The sequence below is a fragment of the Rousettus aegyptiacus genome, unplaced genomic scaffold (assembly GCF_014176215.1).
Source record: "Rousettus aegyptiacus isolate mRouAeg1 unplaced genomic scaffold, mRouAeg1.p scaffold_m13_p_9, whole genome shotgun sequence".
Classification (NCBI taxonomy): Eukaryota; Metazoa; Chordata; class Mammalia; order Chiroptera; family Pteropodidae; genus Rousettus; species Rousettus aegyptiacus.
The window spans coordinates 77,181,560-77,203,957 of record NW_023416312.1 but is presented as its reverse complement, the minus strand read 5'-3'; the positions used below and the strand labels follow the sequence as shown (position 1 = coordinate 77,203,957).

At 31.7% G+C, this 22,398-nt stretch overlaps 1 protein-coding gene across 6 annotated transcripts in view; it reads right to left on the bottom strand.

The window, feature by feature from the left end:
- Nucleotides 1-22,398, bottom strand: part of STAG2 (stromal antigen 2) — a 119,200-nt gene that overhangs the window by 18,882 nt on the left and 77,920 nt on the right. For all 6 annotated transcript variants that reach the window (XM_016119922.2, XM_036227292.1, XM_036227293.1 and 3 more), the window contains 14 exons: nt 20,722-20,829; nt 19,752-19,863; nt 18,808-18,925; nt 18,283-18,386; nt 17,145-17,237; nt 16,928-17,017; nt 16,116-16,319; nt 12,405-12,475; nt 11,998-12,085; nt 11,835-11,915; nt 10,060-10,152; nt 7,307-7,481; nt 3,109-3,248; nt 1,393-1,494 (listed from right to left, as the gene is read on the bottom strand). In XM_016119922.2, the coding sequence (XP_015975408.2) occupies nt 1,393-1,494; nt 3,109-3,248; nt 7,307-7,481; nt 10,060-10,152; nt 11,835-11,915; nt 11,998-12,085; nt 12,405-12,475; nt 16,116-16,319; nt 16,928-17,017; nt 17,145-17,237; nt 18,283-18,386; nt 18,808-18,925; nt 19,752-19,863; nt 20,722-20,829 (1,579 nt within the window). The remainder of the gene's footprint in view (nt 1-1,392; nt 1,495-3,108; nt 3,249-7,306; nt 7,482-10,059; nt 10,153-11,834; nt 11,916-11,997; nt 12,086-12,404; nt 12,476-16,115; nt 16,320-16,927; nt 17,018-17,144; nt 17,238-18,282; nt 18,387-18,807; nt 18,926-19,751; nt 19,864-20,721; nt 20,830-22,398) is intronic.

Here is a 22,398-nt window from a genome sequence, read left to right as displayed (position 1 = left end):
AAAAATGTAGTAAAAGGTTTAAAATTCTGATATCCTTTGACTAAGCAATTATAATTATCAGACTTTATTTTCAAAAGAAACAATATTTGTGCACAATACATAGCTACAAAAATGTTTTTGTTTTAGTGACATTTATAATGGCAAAGATTATAAAAGAACTCAATATCAAACAAGAAGAGATCTTGGTTAAATTATGGTCCTTGTATAAAATGGAATACTAGATAGTCATTTTAAACATAGTCATTTTAAATGCTGAGGAAAGTAATAGCATGAAAATGTTCAGGATTTATTAATATGAAAAGTTCAGGCTTAGAAAACAGAATACGCAATGACTTAATTTTTGTAAAAATAAGATTTCATATAGGCATAAAAAAGACTAAGAAGGTTATTAAAAACTAAAAGTGTCGTACGTGGAAAAAAATAAAGATAAGTTGCGTTTTTCCATTTCCTATATTTTCTAAACTTTCTATAGCAAGCAGCTATTATTTTATAGCAAAAGTTATTTTAGTGCTACCTTTAAAATCTTCTACATTCTATTAATTTTAATAAAGAGTACCCAAATTGAAATTAAGAACTTTCATATCTAGATTTCTAAGAAGAAAGTTTATCACATTGAAATGGGTTATATTTTGGATGCATTTGGTCTCTAGAGACAAAAGTATAGTAAGCAAATGATTTTTTACCTAATTAAACCTGCCCTGCCACTGCTAAAATGAAAATGACTGTTGCATTTTGATTATAAGATTGATAAATATTCATTAAAATAAATATGGAAATATACAAAGAAAAAAGTAAAATTCACCTGAAACCTACCAAAGAAGTTAACCACTGCTAAGTTAATTTTTCCCAGATATGGAAATCTTTATACATTAATGAATACAGATCTACATTAAAGTGCTACACAACAATATTGCAGAGATGTACTACATAATATATACATCTAATATCCTATTGGACATTTGGATTATTTCTAATTTCTTGTTATAAACAATGTTGCCATGTATAATCTTACACCTACATCTGTTTTTGCAAACTTGTCCTATTATCACCTTGGATAAATTTTTAAAAGTACAACTGCTGTCTCAAATGGCATACAAATTATACATTTTGACAAATATTGCCAAACTACCTCCCAAGGAAGGTTTACCAATATTTACTGATGATGGTACCTATATGCCCCATACTTTACAGAGCTATAGGTGTTGCCAGTCTTGCCAATCTGAAAGCAAAAAATAATCTCACTTGTACAATGTCTACTAGTGAGATTGAACATCTTGTATTTCTACTTTTATTAATCATCTAGTCTATCCTTTGTCCATTTTTCTACTGTTACTTTGAAAACTATTCATTGTTAATTGTGTTAGTCTAAAGCTGGTACTCTTAATGTCTTACCTGCTGCAAACTGAGAATAAGGGTCTTTGCACACTGAATTTTGTCTATCTGTCTTGTTTTACTCATTGTTTCTTTGATGATATCTCCATAGTCATTATAATACTAGAAAAGAAATTTGTACAAATTAGAGATTTATCTCTTAAAACTATTGGACAATAAGATTAACTTTAGGTTAATCATGTATGCATGTCACAATGTATATATTTGACTGAAATAATGCCTTCAAAGACATAAAAGAAAACTAAGATAATTTCTAAGCAAAGAATCCCAAACTTCAGTAAAATCAAAAATATCAGGGTGGTAAACACACAAAAGAATTTACAGATGACAAATGATAATGCACACCTTAAAATTATATAATTGTATTAATCAATGTTACCCCAATAATTAAGTTTTTTTAATTAAAAAAATAAAACAAAGAATAAAGATCAAAATATATTTCAAGCTAAAAAAAAGAAATATCAGACAGTTAAGATATAATCATATTAAGCTCTAAACTTGGTTTTAAGGAGGCATGGTATAAAACAGTAACTAGGTTATGCAGATTTTCAGAAATAACACAAAGATATAAACAAAGTTCTTGTGTTCTGTGAGCTATATTATATGAATATAATCAGTTACTTTCATAACTTATTCATTGCCATTGGCACATAGTTTATGTGCAGTTTCCAACTTTATTTGGCTTATAGAAACATAGTTAATATTTAAAAAAAACATATTTTGTGTGACATTTATATCACACATTGCACATGAAATTTTTTCTAATTTAAAAGTTTCAAAATGCATACAACTATTAGAGATAACAGGATAACCATGCCCCTATGACTAATAAAATTAACTTTAATCTAGAATGCCTAAGTCTAAAAGTTTAAAACTTGCAAAATTACTTCATCATAAACAACTTTAGTTTAAAAACAAATCATCAATTATCATGTGCCAAATAACTTAAGTTCCAAAGTAATTTATAATGGTGCTAGAGTTCTATCCTGTAGTAAAGTATTCCAAAGGGAGAACTAGGTTTTGACAAATTTATAACATATTTTATTTCATGAAAGCAAAGGCTTAAAAAGTTTATAATTTGATTTTACTGTGGAAGGATTAAAGAAAAGCTATATTAACCATATTTAGTCATATTCCATTAGTACAATTGACAATATCCTTTCTACTACTAAAAAAATAGAGACTCTCACATGTATTTATGAAAATTGTAAATAATCTACTCTGAATCAAATCAAAATTTCAGACCCTAACCTTAGCTATCATCCTGAAACAGATGAAGACAGACCAGATATAAAAAGTATTGAGTTATTCAAGGTCATAAGTAATATAGTAAACAAGCCAAAACTACACCACCTAGGCCTCCTGACTTCTGAAGTGACACTTTTAATGCTACATCAAAGCAGGGGAAGGACACCATCCTGTTGTCTTAAACTAAATCATAAAAACAATTTTTAATAGTGTCAGTTAACCTAAGGCAAGCTGTTTCCAATATTCCAAATGCAAGTGAACTCGATAACCCCCAAATTTCTATTATAATGGAGGAATGGGGTATGAGGAAATGCTACTGAAAATTTTTAAATATTTTAAGATTTCTTTTATACTAGAAAAGTAATTTACTCAAAAAAATTCACTGGCAACCAAGCATAAAAGCCAATGTTATATTCACTATCTTTAAGCATTACAAAAATATCTTGCTATCCATTTTTCAAACTTTACCTTCATATACTGCTTGAAGATATCTGCAGCTGTATTCATCTCCACCACAGTATATACAATCAGTTTACAAAATGCTGCAAGTAAATTTCTCCTCTTGTGCAGAGCTTCAATTTTACTGGCTTCATCCTCCTGCTGACCATCTAGGAAAAAAAGTTCCAAATATTAAGCGATCTGCATTTTACTTCAGCCATATATACTTTTTAATTCTCATTATAAAATACCTTTAAAGAATTTGAAAAATAAGGAAAACCATTTAAATCAAATAAAAATTATAATCACTCTCAGTATCTTGTGAATTCTGATAGGCAAAATTTTGTGAAGTCAAAGAGTCAGAAGGCTGCTTAGTGAATATGGAACAGGAACAAGAGGACTGAGTCAGAGGAATTGATGTTAAGTGAAGCCAGGCTGGGCTTGCCTACCGCACTCATCCTCATCCACTTCCAGAATGGAATAGTTTGTCAGGGAGATCTGCATATTCAATGTCAGTTGGTTAAGGCCCTTTGTCTCCTGGGAGCAACTAGCCTCAGAAATTCTCCAATCCTTTCCCTTTCGAGGATGATCCCACTCCTTTTTGTCAATATTTCCTTTATTCATATTACATATTTTCAGTTATACTGGCCTAGGAACCATACTGTCTTTTCAAGGAGATTTCACATATTTCTATTCTGATCCATTATGTGAGATCCTGATATTCAGTTATAAAGAAGACAGACTTATTTTCAAATTTATAGTCAGGTAAGGTGTACTACAGCTTCCATGTACTGCCAAAGGATTGTTCTTAATTATTTGATACTGATAAAAAAATTGTGATGAAGTCTTTTACATAAAAAGCTATGTAAAGAATTTTCCTCTGGACAAATTTAACAAATGAAATTACTTAACCCATTTCCCATTTGCCCCAAAATAATTGTGGCAGTGCTTGTGGCTGCAGCATTTACCCAGAGATAATTCCCACATTTCAGTCCTAACCTTACCCTCCCCAAAATTTGCCATGGACTATCTTGCTTTTATTATTATTTTCATATCACTCTAGTGTATCAATAGTCTTTGGAAACTATCCATCATTCTATTTATAGCATTCTGTTTTTTAGTAGTGGTATTTCCATTTACAAAATATAGTAATTCTCGATCACTGAAAATGTCAAATCCTGGATGTTCTGCTTTGTGTTGTTCTGTGCTTTGAAATTTACTACATGAAAAAATGAAATACTTATCATCATATACATTTCTGTTACATTAGAACTAGGATACAAGTTCTGTTTAGAAATAACTCCAAGAAGTTTTTATATTTTATTTTCACATTGAAAACCAGTCAGATTTGCTTCAGCCTCCAAGAGCATGTTTATGTAAAATTAAGGCTGGCAGTGGGCTGGTACTTTTTTTCTAAACAGGAAACAGGATTAAAAAAAAATCATCTTATATTGATTTACAATTCTTTGGTTATTAGTGAACTTTTCTGTGCATTTATTACTCATTTATAGTTCTTCTTTTGTGAACAGTAAGTAGGTGCATATTCTGTCAGGTCTTCAATGTAAGATTGCCAATATAAAAAAAAATGTGTAAAATAAAAATGCTCTTTTAAACAAGTATTTTTTTACCCTGCCTCTGATAATCTTTGATAACTGTAAGTTAAAACCAAATTTTGAGAAATTTCAGACCATCAGAAAAAGTTTTATCACAAGTGCATATCCCAGAATGCCAAAGCATTTGCTTAGAAACTTAAAACATATTGTTTACTCTGTTAAAAGATTACACTGAATATATAAGCTTTTTCTTAATGACACTGTGATTAAAATGGATTTCTGCACAACATTGTTAGGTACTGCCCTATGCAACTAAAGGTATACAGCCTTTTCCGACTAGAGACTGAATTATTAAGAGGCTTTGAACCCTAATTTTTAGGGTTTTTTCCTCCACTTTATTTATCAAAAATTAACCACCTTTTTTTTTTTCTTGTGGGTATTAAAGAATGTTAGAGAAGTTCCCAACATACTGGGCCATTCAAAGATGTCAGCAGCCATTACTCTTATGTGTTGTCACTGCTTCTAGAAGCATTTACTGTCCCCTTTTAATCTGATGTGAGCTAACTAATAAAATAATCATGAGTCTACCATGTCAGGGGTTATATGAGGATGAAAAGCAATGGAAACTATCATATGCTGCTGGTGAGAGGATAAAACAATACCACCACTTTGGAGAATAATTTGGCAACATATGGTTCAGTTTAAGATGTACATGTTATATAATCCAGCAATTCCACTCATAGGTATACACTAGAAAAGCATTTGCACATGTGTTCAAGGAGATAAAGTACAAGGACATTTGTTATAACACTATTTATAATGGGGAAAAATTAAAACAACCTAAATGGCTCATCAATATGAAAATAAAGGGTCATTAATTCATATCACATAATATTCAGCAGTCAAGATTAAAAGAAAAGCTACTAACCACATGTGATCACTGACAAATTTCAAAAATAATGTTAACTCCGAACAAACAAGATGCAAAACAAAATGTCTGACATAATATCACTTATGTGGAAGCTAGCAGCAGAAAATGAACTACATATTGATAAAATACATAAACTCTTGGCAAAATAAAATGCCTGATAAACACCAAATTCAGGGGAGCAGTTATCTCTAGAGGAAAAGAGAGAATAAAATTGGGCAGAGATACAAATGAAGGTTTCTTTTGTATACATGCTTTATTCCTTTAAAAAATTATGAAACAAGTACAGAAAATTTGACAAATGCTGGTGGTATGTACAAATGTGTTATATTTTATACTTTCCCATAGAACTAAAATACATTTCCTTTTTGAAGTGTAAATAGAAGAAAGTTTAAGAAGACTCTGAGTGTAATTCCATGGAGTTCCTAGAAAATTCAGTAGTACTAGCAAGCTTATTTTCATTCTATTTCCCATGATCTAAATGGAGTCCATCCCACAACTAACAACACAGTTGTGGACCAAAACTTATTTTGTATCTGTTTTTGGAATACAAATATGCTTTCTCCTAGAAGTTTTAAAAACTCCTACTCATCTTTTAGGATCTATTTCAGATGTTAGATTATTTCAATGTTTTGACTCCTACAGACTAGTCAGAACTTCTGCATACTCACAACACTTTGTACATGCCTCTTACTTATCACATTGTATCATAATTTCTTATTTTTTAATATGTCCTTTCCGCTTGAATTGCATTCTTAAAGGAAAGGACATTGTTTCAGTTTTTGATATCCATAGCATCTAATAATATCCTACCTGCTGGCCAATAAATGTCAAATCAATGTTAAAAATCAAAGCATCAGTAAACCAATAGCTGAAAGTGAATAAGTACATAAACTTTAGTACGGGGATGCTGACACTGTTTTGGCTATTCTAGGTTTCTCAATTACATTCCAGTTAAGTTTTTAATACTTGAGAACAAAGCTCTTTATTGATTTTTTAAAAAAGGTAAATCATGTCTAGAATTATTATACTGATTTGCAGTGATGTGTCAGTTTATGTATGAATACACACATTGATGTTATGCTGTCCTTCAATTATACCTTCAAATTCAAAACTGAGAAAGAAGCTACCAAATATTATTTGTTTTTGCATGACTTTTGCTTGCCCTAAGTAAGGCATCTGTGTATGAAATTAGGGTTTGAAAAGTAACTTGACCCTAGGCAAGGCTGGTTCAAATATTTTACTGTGAACATTCTGTACTGCCCCAGACTTTTACAGAATAGTTTCAAACATTTTCCAGCATTGAGAAATTACATAGTTTAATACCCTCACTAAAATAGGAAAATATACAACAAAAACATCAAACACTATTCTGCTCAAATTACCTGAATACTGGTATTACCAATGATTAAGGGGAAGATAGAATAAATTATATTGAGTACTACTATATGCCCAGCAACTATACTAGTCACTTTGCTCAATTTCATTAATTCACACAGTTCTGTGAGATAGCTATAAATGAGAAAGGCAGGCTCAGGGCTACTGAGAAGCAAAGGTCTGACTCCAAAGCTTATGCTCTGTTTTACAACATTACAAGAAATGAAGGCAAATGTGCTGGAACACGTACCTGTATTTCATGTTTTAAGAATAAAATATCAAATACTAGTGCAACACTTCACATCATTGTTACTTAAATCTAATTTATGGTGGATACACAGATTTAACAAAAAGCTGGCAATAAAATTACCTGCACTGTTATTATCATCATCCTGTTCAATGAAGACATGATCCAGAATAAAGCTGAGCAACTCAGACTGTAATGAAGAATCAGGGGTGTAAACTAATGGTTCTAACATGTCACGCCCTCCTGACATAATCTGATGGCTGAAGATCATCAAAATATCACATAGAATAGTGAAGGCCTATTAAAAAAAAAGGGACAGTATGCTATAAACCAATGTTTCTCATCAACTACCAAAAGTAACATACATATTTAACACAGAAATAGAATCCAACTTTCTGTATTTGGAACTATTAAAAAAAAAATCAATGCTTAGTTTTGTCTAAGATTTTAAAGCTGGGAAATATAATTTCTATAACAATAACTACTAATATTTGCATCATGCTTTACTAAATACAAAATAATTTCACAAGTTTTTTTTTTTTTAAGAACTTAAATGACTTGTGCAATATGTTAATACTACCAAAACATGCAGTCAGGACTCAACCTCAGGTTTCCTGACTTTAAATCCCACACTCTACATTATATCACAATTTATCTTGTGGTGTATATTCTCAAATATGAAATAATGTATAACTTAGTACCATTCTTTACTTCTATGGAAGAAAAAACTCATACCAATATCTCCTAAAAGATCTCTTAGAAGAGCGACCACAAAGTCTATGGTACTTTGTAAGCACTCTCATTGTCAATATGTGTGGTGATTAAGTAGAAAAAACATAACCAAGTATAAGCCTGCTTACTATGCATCAGGCAAATCTGACAGTATCAGAATAAATATAAAGCTGAAATTATATTTCAAGAAGCTTAATAAAAACTCTACCAGGCATTTTAAATGGATTCAAACACTGGTAAAATTAGTCGGAAGGTAACTCGGAAAAGTTACCCGTTGGAAAGGGGCAATGAAAACAGAATTTTGGGGTCACAATGTTGACAAGAACTTACATTTAGAAACAGATTATAATACACAGCAGATCTTAATAATAATTTTGCCTTTTTGGAACTAACCACTTTTACTTCTTATTCTTTACGCTTTTTCTTCTTTTTTAAGTCTCCTCTCCTTATTTTACTACTATAGTAGTAATTTATACCTATCAGGATATTTCAGTTTATAAAAACTTTTACAACATACATGGTAAGGATACAAAGTGATAAGCATGGTAATATTTATTAATTAGGTAAACTGACAGGTCAAGTGAGCTGACCCAGACATATTCCTAGAAGCTTGTTAGGAAGACTGACATACAAGCTATTTAATAACCAAATCACCTCCAAGGCCTAAACAGATTACACTGGCGGTTACACGCAATAACTCAGAAGGAATTATGTATAACGCTGTAAAAAATAGGAAATATAAAGATGAATTAATATCTTGGTGGCATATGAAAATATATCAAGTAATATTTTATGTATTAAGTTTGGACATCAGTGCGTACTTCATTAAAATCCTATTCGAAGGGTTTAACTCTGAATTCAATTTCCTACCTTCAGAAAGTTTGTTACTTTCATCTGAATTGTAGAGATGAAAATAAAAGTTCTGAATCCTTTATTGCTACAGCACAAGACTACTTACATAAAAATTCAGCATTATAATAATCATGACAATATACTTTATACTTTTGCAAAAAAAAAAAAAGCAAAATCCAATAATTGGATCTTGGCATTTAATATAGTCTATAATTTATTTGTGTCTATGCATTTATGTATGGAAGAGACGAAAGGAGTTGGAAATAAAAAAAATGATACCAAGAGTTGTAATAAATGTAAAATTTTAACTATAAAAATCTAAATGTATTTCATTAAAATTAGTTTTGATATTTTAAAATGAAATAAAGACAAATAATGACAAACGAAAGGGTTGAACGACTTGGTAGCTTTGTACATGAACAATTATATATTAACAACTTTCTTGGTAGCTTTAAGAAATAAATCCACCCTGAATTAAAACAGTACCCAACATAACATAAGCTGCTAAAAACAGCACTTGTAATGACTACTGGGGCTCTAACCCAAGATACAAAGGTTAAGCAAGTCAAAAAATCCTTGAAATCATCGTAAGTATTTTGACTATCATTATTAATATCTTATAAAATGATCATAAAAACATCTTTCCCACAGAAGCATTTAAAAGCATGTATCCAGAAAAGCTTAATCCTCTAATAGGGAATTAGACCTAACTAGGCTCTTGAGTCCTGGGATCGGAATTCATTTTACAGATGGGAAAACCACCTATGGCACCAGGCAGACAATACATTTCCAGAATAAGGAAGTTGGCAATAATGGAATCATTAGGACATACGATGTGGGAAGGTAACACAATGCTTTGAAGATAGGGAAGTGGTTCTCTGACAAAGCCATCGTAAGAAAAAATAACTTACACATCAGGACAGACAGGAATGTCAATATCTGATCATATTATTAGAAATGAGAAAACTGAACCTTTTGCTTCCTAAGCCATACTTGTTACACTTGCTGCTTTCAGGAATAACGTAACTTCGTACATCTAATTTGTATACATAGGTCTGTTTACCAAGTAAGTCATAAAGAAACAACACAGAATAACTACAACATGAGGGTAACGTATAATGCAATTTATAAATTCCATATAAAATTCATACATTAATCTATTTTTTGAGCATCGTATACATGTACAGATAGAAGGTATTTCTACTTTGCTCAATCTCAGTATTAAATTTCCTATATTAGTTCAGATATTTAAGGTTGCTTACAAAAGACTGCTATCTCTAGTAACTACTAACCTGTTCCTTAACAGTAGTATTCACGTTGGTCAGGTAATGCTGACATATCTGACAGAACACCCTCATCTGTTTCTTTAAACGCAGCAAGTCCTCCTGGAAAAAAATTTAACATTTAAAAATACTGTATAAAAATTTGGTATTTATTTTAAAATTACATAACCATTATCATATATAACTATATTAACTGTTTGTACATTTAAATTCTTTATTATTTATCAGACCATTTTTCTTAAAAATCTCAAACTGCAGCATTAAAACTATCAGGTATATTAATGGATAATATCCTAAGTAGTCTGGGTCCTTCAGACTGAGAAAACTTAAAGAGTAAAGATTTATGCACCATTCTCACTTTGTAATCTGAAGGGTGGCAAACTGATGAATGGAAAAAATTAATTTAAAAAAAAGAACAATCTTTCATCTCTTATTTGAAGGATACTGCTTGTATTTTTTAAAAACAGAGAGGAACAAAAATAAATTTTGTGGTATTATTCCAATGTTTAAAAAGTATCATAAACTTACATTAAAAAGATGAATCTTTTTCTCACATTTTCTATTTCTAAATATTTACCAGTTAATTTAAAACAGAAAATCTTTCTATAAAGATCTTCCATATTAATTTATTTAAGGCATAACCTTTGGCCCATCTTCTGTACTGAATGACAAATGATAGAATATCAATACATATTTGGTATTTGTAATAGACGAGTTAAATAAAAACCAGTATAACTTGGAGATCGATTTGGTGAAGAAAATTCAACCAACCTTCAGCATAATTTTGTTTTCAAAAGCATTTTTAGTTTTTCTCTTCTACCAAACGTTACCCTTTTTCTCATTTTAATTTTTAACTCAGTACTTTTAACTTAGTTGTCTTAGGTGTACAATTATACTTACTAACATGGTTGCAGTTCCTACTAGAAGCTTGATACCAAGTTAATAAACATATTGGGTATTTGACAAAAAGCATAGTTATAACAACAAAACAATATTGCTTTTTCAAAGGGGAAATAGTCATTTGTAGCTATAACAACATCTTATGCTTAAAAGCTCAGAGAAATTCTAAGCATTTAAAACTCTTCTGTGGCTTTATGTAAAATAAACTTAATATCAAGATGATTGCTTTTTGAGGGCAATACTTATAAACAATTCTATGACTTCTAGAAATTGCTGAATATTTATAAAAATGTGCCGAAAACAATATTTAAGGCAACATTAAAAGTACAATGTTTCAAGTTTCTAATTTACAAATGGAAAAGACAGTGCTGTTTAGTTAGTTACTAACCAAGACAGCAAGGATCACCATTACCAATAAAAATTTAAAAGTTTTAAGACCTAGTAGCTGGTTCATTACACTCAACCAGAGAGTGATTTATCAACTTGGAACATCAGTAAACAGATCGTGAGCATAAACAAAGTAATCCCAAAACAACATCAAGGCATAAGAAAATCTAGGGGCAACTGGCTTGTTATCAGCAATTAATATAATACGACAGCTGTACCTGCTTGTTTCAAAGGTTCTTTGGTTATCATTTTAAAAAAATCTATATTTGTATTATTTACTCAAAACTTTTGAGAATATTGAAATCCATAAATTGTGCTACTTTCCAATGAGAAATTGTTAATTTAAAATCATACGCTGAAACAAAACATATTAATGTCCTTTCACTAAATATATGTTAAACTACAAACACAAATGTTTTCAAATTGTTCCTATTAAAAGTATGTTTGCTGAAAATGATATTTAATTTACTAAAAAATCCCACTGAACCACCACAAACCTTTGTAGAGCTGCTTTCAGTTATCTTTGCAAGCTGCCAAAGGATTACATAGTGAGTACATTGCAATGCATGAATAACAATCTGTAAAAAGAACCAAGAAAACAGTTAAAATTTAAAAAGTCAAGTCTTCTTTCTCAAAGTATATAACTAAATAAATAAAAACCTGCTCCGGCATGTCTCCATTTTCAATTCCGGTTTTCAATAGTTTGTAATTACAAGCAAACAAATCCCACTTTGAAAGATCATGGGCACTGTAAAAAATAAAATAAAATAAAATAAAAAGTTATATTAAAAAGTTAAATTTAACCACTTTGTTTTGGACTTGAGTTTTAACAGAATGCTATTAATATATTGAACTTTTTAACACGCACCCACAACAAAAAGTGTATTTTTTTTAAAGTATGTTAGTAGGTAATGTGCCATTCTCCAATTCAAAATATGACTCTGCCAAGTACTTTTTTCCCAAAAGCACAAGAAATCTAGCAAAGAATCTGATAACACTGTAACTCCAAAACATGCAAATTGGTTTTTTCAGTTTTAAGAAATCAGAAACTTTAAGATTCTACTTACTTATGAAAAGCAGTGATTCTCTTTAATGTTGACAATACCTGGTATGCATCATCTTCATCAGGTTCTTCACCCTGCACATATTAATTATACAATATTAAACATTAATAACCACCAAAGTGAAACACTTTAGGCTATCACATTGGTGACAGCACCTTGACAAAAAGAATAACCTAATAAAAACCATAACTAACTTTGTTATTCAATACGTAAATTTGGCCAAATTTAAAGCAATATGGCTGGAGTAATGCGTCAACAGTCATCATCACAGGTACATTATTCTATACCCAAGAGAGAAAAAACTGAATGACATTCTCCCTTTTTCCTTTAAGCAACCCTGACACAAAACTATGAAGACACCTGCTCTTTTACAGTAATAAATGCATTAGGACAATAAAGAAAAATACATTAGGACAGGCAAGAGATCATAAAAACACCTAAAGGACAAAAACTACGTAAATATAATACAGCACTCAAAAGATATATCAGACCAATCACATTTAATCTGCAAAAAAACCTCTGAGTAAGGATTAGATATGCTAGTCCTTTCTGGGTATCAACTCTACAATTTAGAATAACTTAAGTTTTTGAAAATTTTATGAGTCTTTATACATGAAACATAAAGTTTGTTAAATACTATCGACTTGGTGTATTGAACCCCAGGTCTCTCAAAAAGCACTTAGTTGTTTTTAAACTTTAATTTTTCTACAAAATAATTAAACCAAATTAACAAAACACTGCTTGATTTTAAAATTAACTTGTCCTTATTGCAATCATATCCAGCCAAGAGTAGAGCCATTAAAAATTTTAACTAAGAATGTGAACATTGTACATCACCATATTTGTAGAAATTTCCAAATAAGCAAAACTTAATAAACATGGAGAGACCAGGAAAGACGGCGTAGATGATAGAGGTTTTGTTTATCCTTTCTCGCAACCACACCAAAAGTGTGACAGAAACACAGAGCAAACAGCAAGTCGCCTGGGGGTCTAAATGAACAGAAGCACTACAACTAGGGAGAGAAATAAAACATCAACCTGCAACGGTAGAAGGTAGGAGGGGGCAAAGATGTGAGGCTGTCTGGTCCTGAGCGGCAGCCGGCAGCTGCGGATGCCTCTTAAAGGGGCCATGTCCGCGACCGGACTTTCACAGTGTTGGACTCACTCGCTGACTTTGGTTTCTGGTGTGGCCTATTGAGTCAACTATAAGTACAATATCTGTGAATTGCTTGCTGAATCTTAACAGGTGTCCCCATAAGGGACAAAGGCTGGGGCTAAACTTGGCCTGCGGCTGAACCCCTCTTAAGACTGCCACTGCACACCTACTACATGAAGCCACACTAATAAGACTGGGAGACTTATTAGGAGCTTTGATTATTACATAGAAATAGCCACAGAAGGGCAGACAAATTCTGAAGGCAAAGAAACAGAAGCCATATGAAAGAACAGAACATAGATCAAGGAAAAATGAAGTCAAGCAACCTAACAGATGCAGAATTCAAAACACTGGTTATAAAGACACTCAATGAACTTAGGAAAAGAGTATATGAACTCAGTGAGAACTTTAACATTTAAAAAAACATAAAAATGGAAATGGAAATTACAAAAGGGTACCCATCAGATATGAAGAACACATTATCTGAGATGAAAAGTATATTAGAGGGAATCAACAGAGTGGATAAAGAGGATCGAACAACCAATATAGGGGATGGAGAAGCCAAGGACACTCAACCAGAATGGTAAGAAAAAAGAAGCCAAGACTATAATCATCACTTAAGGAGCCTATGGGACACAATTAAATATAAAAATATCTGTGCCACAGGGGTACCTGAAGGAAAAAAAGAAGTTGAAGAGCTATTTGAAAAAATAATGATGGAAAACTTCCCTAACCTGGTGAAGGAAATGGACATACAACCCCAGGAAGCTCAGAGAATCCCAAAAATCAGGGAACCAAAGAGGCCCACACAAAGACATATCATCATTAAAATGCCAAAGGTTAAATACAAGGAGACCATCTAATATCAGCAAGAGAAAAGCAGTTACTACAAGGGAGCATCCATAAGACTGGTAGGTGATTTCTCAAAAGAAACTATGCAGGACAGAAGGGCTTGACACAAAATATTCAATGTGATGAAAACCCGGGATCTACAACCAATAATACTTTATCCAGCAAAGCTATCATTTAAAGTCAAAGGACAGATAAAGGGCTTCATAGACAAAAATAAGCTAAAGGAATTCATTAATACCAAACCAGTATTACGGGAAATGTGGGAGAGACTTTTTTAAGAAGTAAAAAATCTATCAAAATCACATATAAAGAATGGTAATAACTACATATTTATCAACAAGTACCTCAAATGGAAAAAAAATTAAGTGCTCCAACCAAAAGAGGGTAGCTGAATGGATAAGACAATACTCCTACATATCCTACCTACAAGAGACACACACACAGACTAAAAGGAAGAGGATGAAAAAAGGTAAAGCCTTGATGAACCTAGAGAGTATTGCGCTGACTGAAGTCAGAGAGAAAGACAAATACCACATGATTTCATGTACAGGTGGAAGCTAAAGAATGAAATAAACAACAATAAAAACGGAGATAAACTCATAGATATAGAGAATATTTTGCGAGCTACTAGATGGGAGCGGGGTTGGGGACGGTGAAAAAGGGCAAAGGGATTAAGAAGTACAAATGGATAGTTACAAAAGAGTCATGGAGATATAAAGTGTAGCATAAGGAAAATAGTCAATAATATTGTAATAAATATGTAAGGGGAAGAAGGGTACTAGATTGAGTGGAGTGATCACTTTGTAAGTTATATAGATCTCTAATTACTATGCTGTACAACTGAAACTAATATATTATTGCATATCAACTATAATTGAAAAAACTCATTGAATTGTACAATGTAAATATAAGGAACTAACTATTATAGTTCAATAAAGCTGGAAAAAAGAAAAAAAACTTAGTAAGCATGGAATGTTACACACGCAAAAAGAATGAGAAGTTAAAAAAGGAATTCTTAAACAAGAAACCTGGAAATTACAAACTCCATATGATTTTTGCAGCATTAATATTAAAAATGATGTAGAAAAGTCTTTAGCATTTATGTATTAACTTGAGAATTATGAATTTTTATTTTATGAAAATCAATGAAATTATTAAGTATATTTCCAGACAAGATAAAAATCACAGTAAAAATACAAATGTCTTTGAGTGCCATGCTTTAAGCCTATGTGGAAATACAACAGAAAAATAAAGGAAACCCAAAAATTAACATTGACTGTAACGGCAGTTTCTCAAGACTTTATAATATCAAAGACTATCACTGCCTTTCCTCACTAACACTGCCGAACACTAAGAAACACCCTCCTTTTCTCAGGCTACATGACCACAGTCTAGCTCTAATTTCTGTTTCATTAACACCGTTTCCTAACAGCCTCTTCAACTAAACCCTGGGAACTTCCCAGATCATTTCTTTAAAATATTTTTATTTTTAAAAAGGAAGATGTTAATTTTGTGTTTGCCTTCTCCAAGTCACAAAATTTTACCACCATCCTATGCTGGTGAAGTAATAGGAGCATGATGATGAATCACAGAACAAAAAGTCTGAACTCTTTTCAATATACTGCTAGGAACAATCACCAGGACTGGTGACTAATTCAGTTACTGAAGGGGAGTGGCCCAATTGACAAAATACTTGTAATATATACCTCTTGCAGAAAATCTTCAAGAAGCCGGTTAAATTTATCTGCCAACTCATCTATCAGCTGACTTCTTGAAATATCTACTCTGTTGAAGATTGTGAACTCTTCATTACAGAGTGCATGATAGGTTTTAGAACATGCTTCCAAAACATCTGTATCTGTGTGCTTCTCTACAATATTCCGGATCTGTCGTAATAAGGCATCCAAATGCTGTAAAATCAAAGTTTTTTTCCATTAAAACTAAGGTATACATGGTAGGCATAAAACAACTACACCACCATGGTGAAAATATTCAAATAAAGTAACTCTACAACCAGTAGGACACACATTTTAAAGTACTTTTCTAGTTATGGTAAATAAATACACTAACTCACCCATACTTACTTTGTCAATGTTAACAGGAATAACACCAGCTATTTCACAGGGCTTTGGTGAGAATGTTAACACATTTGTAAAGAACTTACAATAGTTTCTGAGACACAGTAAAAGCATCCACTGGATATTAGCTACTTTCGTTTTGTAATTGCTATTGTCCAGTTACCCGCCCCATTCTCCATAAATGACCAGTGACAGTCACATAATAGCTAGGAATGAGGGTATGGCTGTGGGCATGAATCAAAGGGAAGTCTCATTAGTGCCATTCTCTAAATCTAACTTATCTAAAACAGAAGGCATGTAAGGTATGTTTCCTTTCCCATTAGCAATTACAAAAAACATTTCAAAAAATATAAACACTATGATGGGATGAACTAAACTAATAATTTTCCTTCAAAGTTTTTTTCCCCCCAAGGTTTTTTAATACACAGAAAACACTGTACCTTTTCTAATCGTCCAGTGGTATATATTTCCAAATCAAAGTACTGAGGCAACTGCAACAGGTTTGTCACCTTTTCTGCATCTATAGAGTACTTTGAATTTAAAAAAAAAAGCATGTCAAAAACATTAGAGTAACGGTAAATAAATATTATAAAATTCTGTGTGGCATTTCCAAACCTGTAATTTCTTAGTAACATTCTGATATTGAGACAAACTTACTTTAGCTAATAACTGAGGGAGGGCCACAGCAAAAAGTTCAGTGATTTTTGTCCTGTCATCCAACTGGGTCTTCTTCTCCTTTGCTGTTAGCACCTAAAGTAACACAATAAAGTAACTATGTATTTATTTTTTATACTGTTCCCTGCTCAAGTTTAAGATATACAAAATAAGTGATAAAAGTACATTTTCAATGATGGATAGACATTTTTACTATAAATTTGAAACCCAAAAGTGACAAAGATAATAACTTGCATATAAGAAAATGCCACCACCTAAAATAACAACAACAACCACCACCACCACCACCACCACCTGGGTAATTCTAGAGTCAAAATCAATACCCAATTATACTAACTAACTCTATCCTTTGGATGAAAGGAGAAGCACTTAGAACAAGAAATATAGTTTAGGAGCTTATATAATAATGGGACCGAGTAGCATTTCAGCCTCCTTTAAGCTATGGGCCATGATCAATGGGTTATGAAGTCAACATGTTACTGCCAGCAATTAAAAAATAAAAATTAAAAAAAGCTCAGAAAACAGGAAAACAGAATGCATCGCATACCATAAGTTCCAGATCATGTGATCAAATTTTGTTTTAGTTACACACAAACACAAAAATATAAATGTGTTTTTTTAAGTCACAACATAAAAAAATGTATTTTTGCGCTTAATCAAAAAAGTTTGAAAGCCTGTGGAATTGTTGGTCTATGAGGCAAATACATGAAAACTTTGCAATACGTTAAAAATTATCCCAGGAAATAGGAATTTCCCCATTTCGACAAATAATTATTATTTATTTATTTTATTAAAAGAAAAAGAAGGCAAATCTATAAATAAACCAGAACAGACAAATGCACCACTCTAAAATGGTGCACTACATTCATTCTTGAAGGCAAGAACTGTCAAACACCGTATCTCCTGTAGTAACTAACAAGTATCTTGTAGAAAAATTCAAATTCCTCAAATTACTAATGCTTTAAAATTTACTTCTAACACATATTTCTAAGAAAAGATCATCTGAAAAATAAAATGTAAGGTTCAAAAATTTTGATGCTATGGTTACAAATAAGAATTTTATGAAAGATATTGAAAAAAAAGAGGAATATAATTTAATACTGAAAATATATTGGCATACCCTTTTTCCTGTCCCTCTTCCCACAGGAGGATGACATTCAGCTGCTTGTCTAATGGTACAAAGCATTATTTCAATCAGAGCACTCTCTTGTCTATCTGTTAGTGCTGAAAAAATAATCAGAAAGAGTTAACCTATTTCTTTTCCCTATATGCCATTTATAATTAGAACAGTTCATTCTGCCTATGATAGAATCAGACCTATTATATAATGTACTGAAGAAAATGCCATTACTATTATCACAGAAAAGATCAAAACAAGTTAAACCTTCCTAAACATTACAAATATGTACATTGCTGAGCTACAATTTGATCAGGAAAGTATAAACACAGATACAAAGGGCAAAAAACCAAGAACGTTGACAACTACATCTTTCTACATAGCATAACATTCATGTGTATGAAAACAAAATTATTCATAAGGTTTTCACACAATTATTTTAATACTAAAATATAAACAAATGGAATTAATAAAATCTATTTTCAAAACTGTCCAGACAACAAAAATGCCATAATTAAACATCCTTACCTTCTTCTCCACTAAGTGGCTCTTCCAACAACAAGCTATTCATACATTCCCAGTCCTTCAGCAGCTCAGTAGCACAGTCCCACATGCTATCCACAAGGTATGCTGCATGCTCATGCAACTAAAATTAAAAAAGAAAAATGTATTCTTAGACAAAGAGCATACTAGCCCTAACTCAAAAGAATGGAAGCTTTATGGGCACCATGTACAAACTCGAGCAGCTATCTGTTTTTTGAGGCCAGATGGAAGAAATGGCAGAGAAGAAACTGCCTTAGCTTGCTGTGTATAAGTAAACTGTGTTAGGTAGTATCATTAAACATTTTTTTTTTTTCTTAAGGCGAGGCAACCCTTGGTTGACCTCACAGATTGCAAGGACCTTGTCATCTTACAATCCCTTATTTTTTTATTTTATTTTTTATGCCTATAGCACCTATTCTTCCTAGGTGCTCTCCTATCCAAGCATAACTGGACCCGACCCAGCTTAGCTTCCAAGATCAAACGGGACTGGGCTTGTTCAGGGTAGCATGGTCACAGACTTATGGAACGTTTCTTACGATAATCACTAAATCATTAACATGAAAATTATTTTTGAAAAAAAAAAACACATGCATTTTCAGTGCCTATTTGAAAATAATATTACATGAGTTAACCACTCTCAATTACAAACATACTATGAATTTACATTAATTCAATGGGAGTGATGATTACTTAAAATAAAATACATATTTACTTATCAATTCAACACACAAGTAAATTATTTCTCTTCATTCTGTGAAGCTTAAATAGCCCTTGAGTTTCCCAACTTATTTTAGGGGACCAGCATTACCATGACACCAAAACCTATTGAAAATGTTACAAATATTATATGGAGAGATCAACATCCTACATGAACATAGAGGAAATATCTTCAAAAATTTGGCAGAAGTATAAAATGAACGTCAACTAACCTCACTTTCCAGGAAGAAAAACACCAGTGTCTTAACAAGGTTAGCATTTGGACCTTGTCGTCCCCTTCTTTTCATCATTCCATCCTCCTCAGGATCTCTACGACTGAAGAGCCTGTGATCAATGCAAAATATTTACTTTTAAAACAAACAAAAAAAACTTTCCTAATTTAAAAAACTAGATTCCATATTTAAGCACCTAATAATGAAGTAAATTAAACAGGAGCTGGGTAGTTATATTATCCAATGTTATACTAAAGTAAATAATTGCCATAAATCTTATTCATTTTACAGTTGATGGTACTTACAAGCCTGCTTAAATTAACTTTAATTTTACCACGTTCGGAATTTTATTTTTATAAACCTTAGTGCATGTTATCCAACCATTTCCTTTCAAAAAAGTATTACAATGACTAACCTACACCCATTTCTGCATATAAAATCTATTATAAATATTCTTCTCTTTAAAAATGAACATGTTTTCCTTCTATTCTTGCACAATTACCGCTAAGACTGAACTTAGTGGCCTCTTTCTATGGATACCATGGTTGTTTTTCTTATAAATAACAAAAGAGAACTATCACTGGATAACAATGAATAGAAAACTATAGTGTGAATATTTTACAGCACAGCTTTCTAATTAAGTGCTTCACACCAAAGGGGCGGTTTTGTTTTTTGTTTTTTCTTGTTTGTTTTGTTTTGTCTGGAAGCTGACATCAGAGGAAAGAGTGAAAAATTAGGAAGAGGTCAATCTGAATAGTATGATATAATCAGATAGATTTCCAAGCATATCCAGTAAAAGACACCAGTACATTTCCCTTTACATATTTAACTTAAATAAATCAAAGGAATTGGAGAAGGGAAATCGAAACTTTAATTTTACCTGTACTAAATTAAAAAAAATAAGTTATATATATAAGTTACTTTAATAAAAGTATACTTTAGAAAATAAATAACAGAAAGACGGATTTACTTTTTGTAGAGAAATTCTCCAGCTGCCACTGCTACTGGCCGATGAGCTGAATAAACCAAATGATAGACATTTTCACAATCTTCTGCAGTAAGAACTTCTTCACTACTCCTAAAAAGAAGCAGTAGTTCTTTTCAGTAGTGTCATAATTTTAGGCATATTGAGTACAAAAATCCATGTTCAGTTTCATTAATTTGTTAAGAAAAATAAAAAAGAAATCAACCTTCTATGATTACCATTTGTAAGTAAAAGCCTGCCCTACCAAAAGACCTGATTATTTTGTTAACATCTAAAAACAATGGGAGGCAAAATCAGTCAATTAAGTAAAGACGCATGTGGTGAAAAGAAGTAATAATGTGACAAGAATACTGAAGGGAAAGGAAAAAAGAATATAAACTAATGTAGAAAATACAATAGTGTGCTCGGAGCTTAGAGTTAATAATCACAGAAAACACTTTGCATATATTTCATAGCAATATTAAGAGGCAATATTGCAATAACAAAATATACTAACACCCAAGCTATCACACGGTGATAAAGAATACTTCATCCACCATGTACCTAATACTATATAAGGCAATGGAAACAGATTTATTAACTAATTAAAATTTGAGACAAAGACAGTTAATTACAACCTGTCATTGGGAAAATCTTACTAAAATATAGTGCTCATTTCCTTGACCTTATGTTAAAATTAAATAAACCTAACAAAATTATCTTGGTAATAAATCAGACATTATTAGGCCCATCAACCACAGTACCCAGGGTAAACTTGGATGGGTTCTTCCTTTGTGGACTCTGCATTCAGGGTCCTAGCTTCTGGCATCTCTTTTCTTCCTAATATGCTTTTACTCTATTGTGAGATAAACAATCTAGGATTTTACCATGATACGCAATTTAAGAATCATAGGACCACACCACCAGAAAGAGAAGCCTAGGTACATTAGATATAAGATCTTTTTGGTTTTCTACTATGCTCAAGGTTTCCAAAAGTCTAATGTCTAAGGAAATATTACCTTTTTCTTGAGAGAAACGAAACCAAAATGTTCAAATTCAAGTTTCAAAAGCACTTGATTTAAATTACTCTAAATATAATATTGGATCGTTTTGGGGAAAATCATTTGCTTACAATGAAAAGAACACTGAATCGAATCAGTTAAATTATAGTAAATGTGTAGTATTTCCCTCATTTTAACTATCTGAAAAGAAATGTTCCATACAACTTTCCGTTATAAGTTATTTACATGATTGAATCAACATAACTGGCTATGACCCTTCATAAAAATATCAGTGTTAAAAGCAAGCAAAATACACCTATTATGAAGGAAGGGAGAAGCAGCTACAAAAATATATATAGCGTACTATTACACTCTATTACAGGAATTTTTCAATATTTTAAATAATGTATATATAGTCTTTATAATTTTGAAATATGATTTAAAAACTTAAAAAATACAATCCTTGAGACTACTCAAAATGCCACCAGATAAGTGATTTATAAAAAATTTTATCAGTATGTCAAGAGTGGCCTTGTTAATGACTACAATGTAGTCCATTTCGTATAAATGTGGACGAACACCACCATCTCAGTTATTAATTTTACTTAAATAAAATGAGATGAGCCATAAAAGGTGTTTATATTAGCTATTTATCTTATATATTAATTCCTCCTCTATTGAT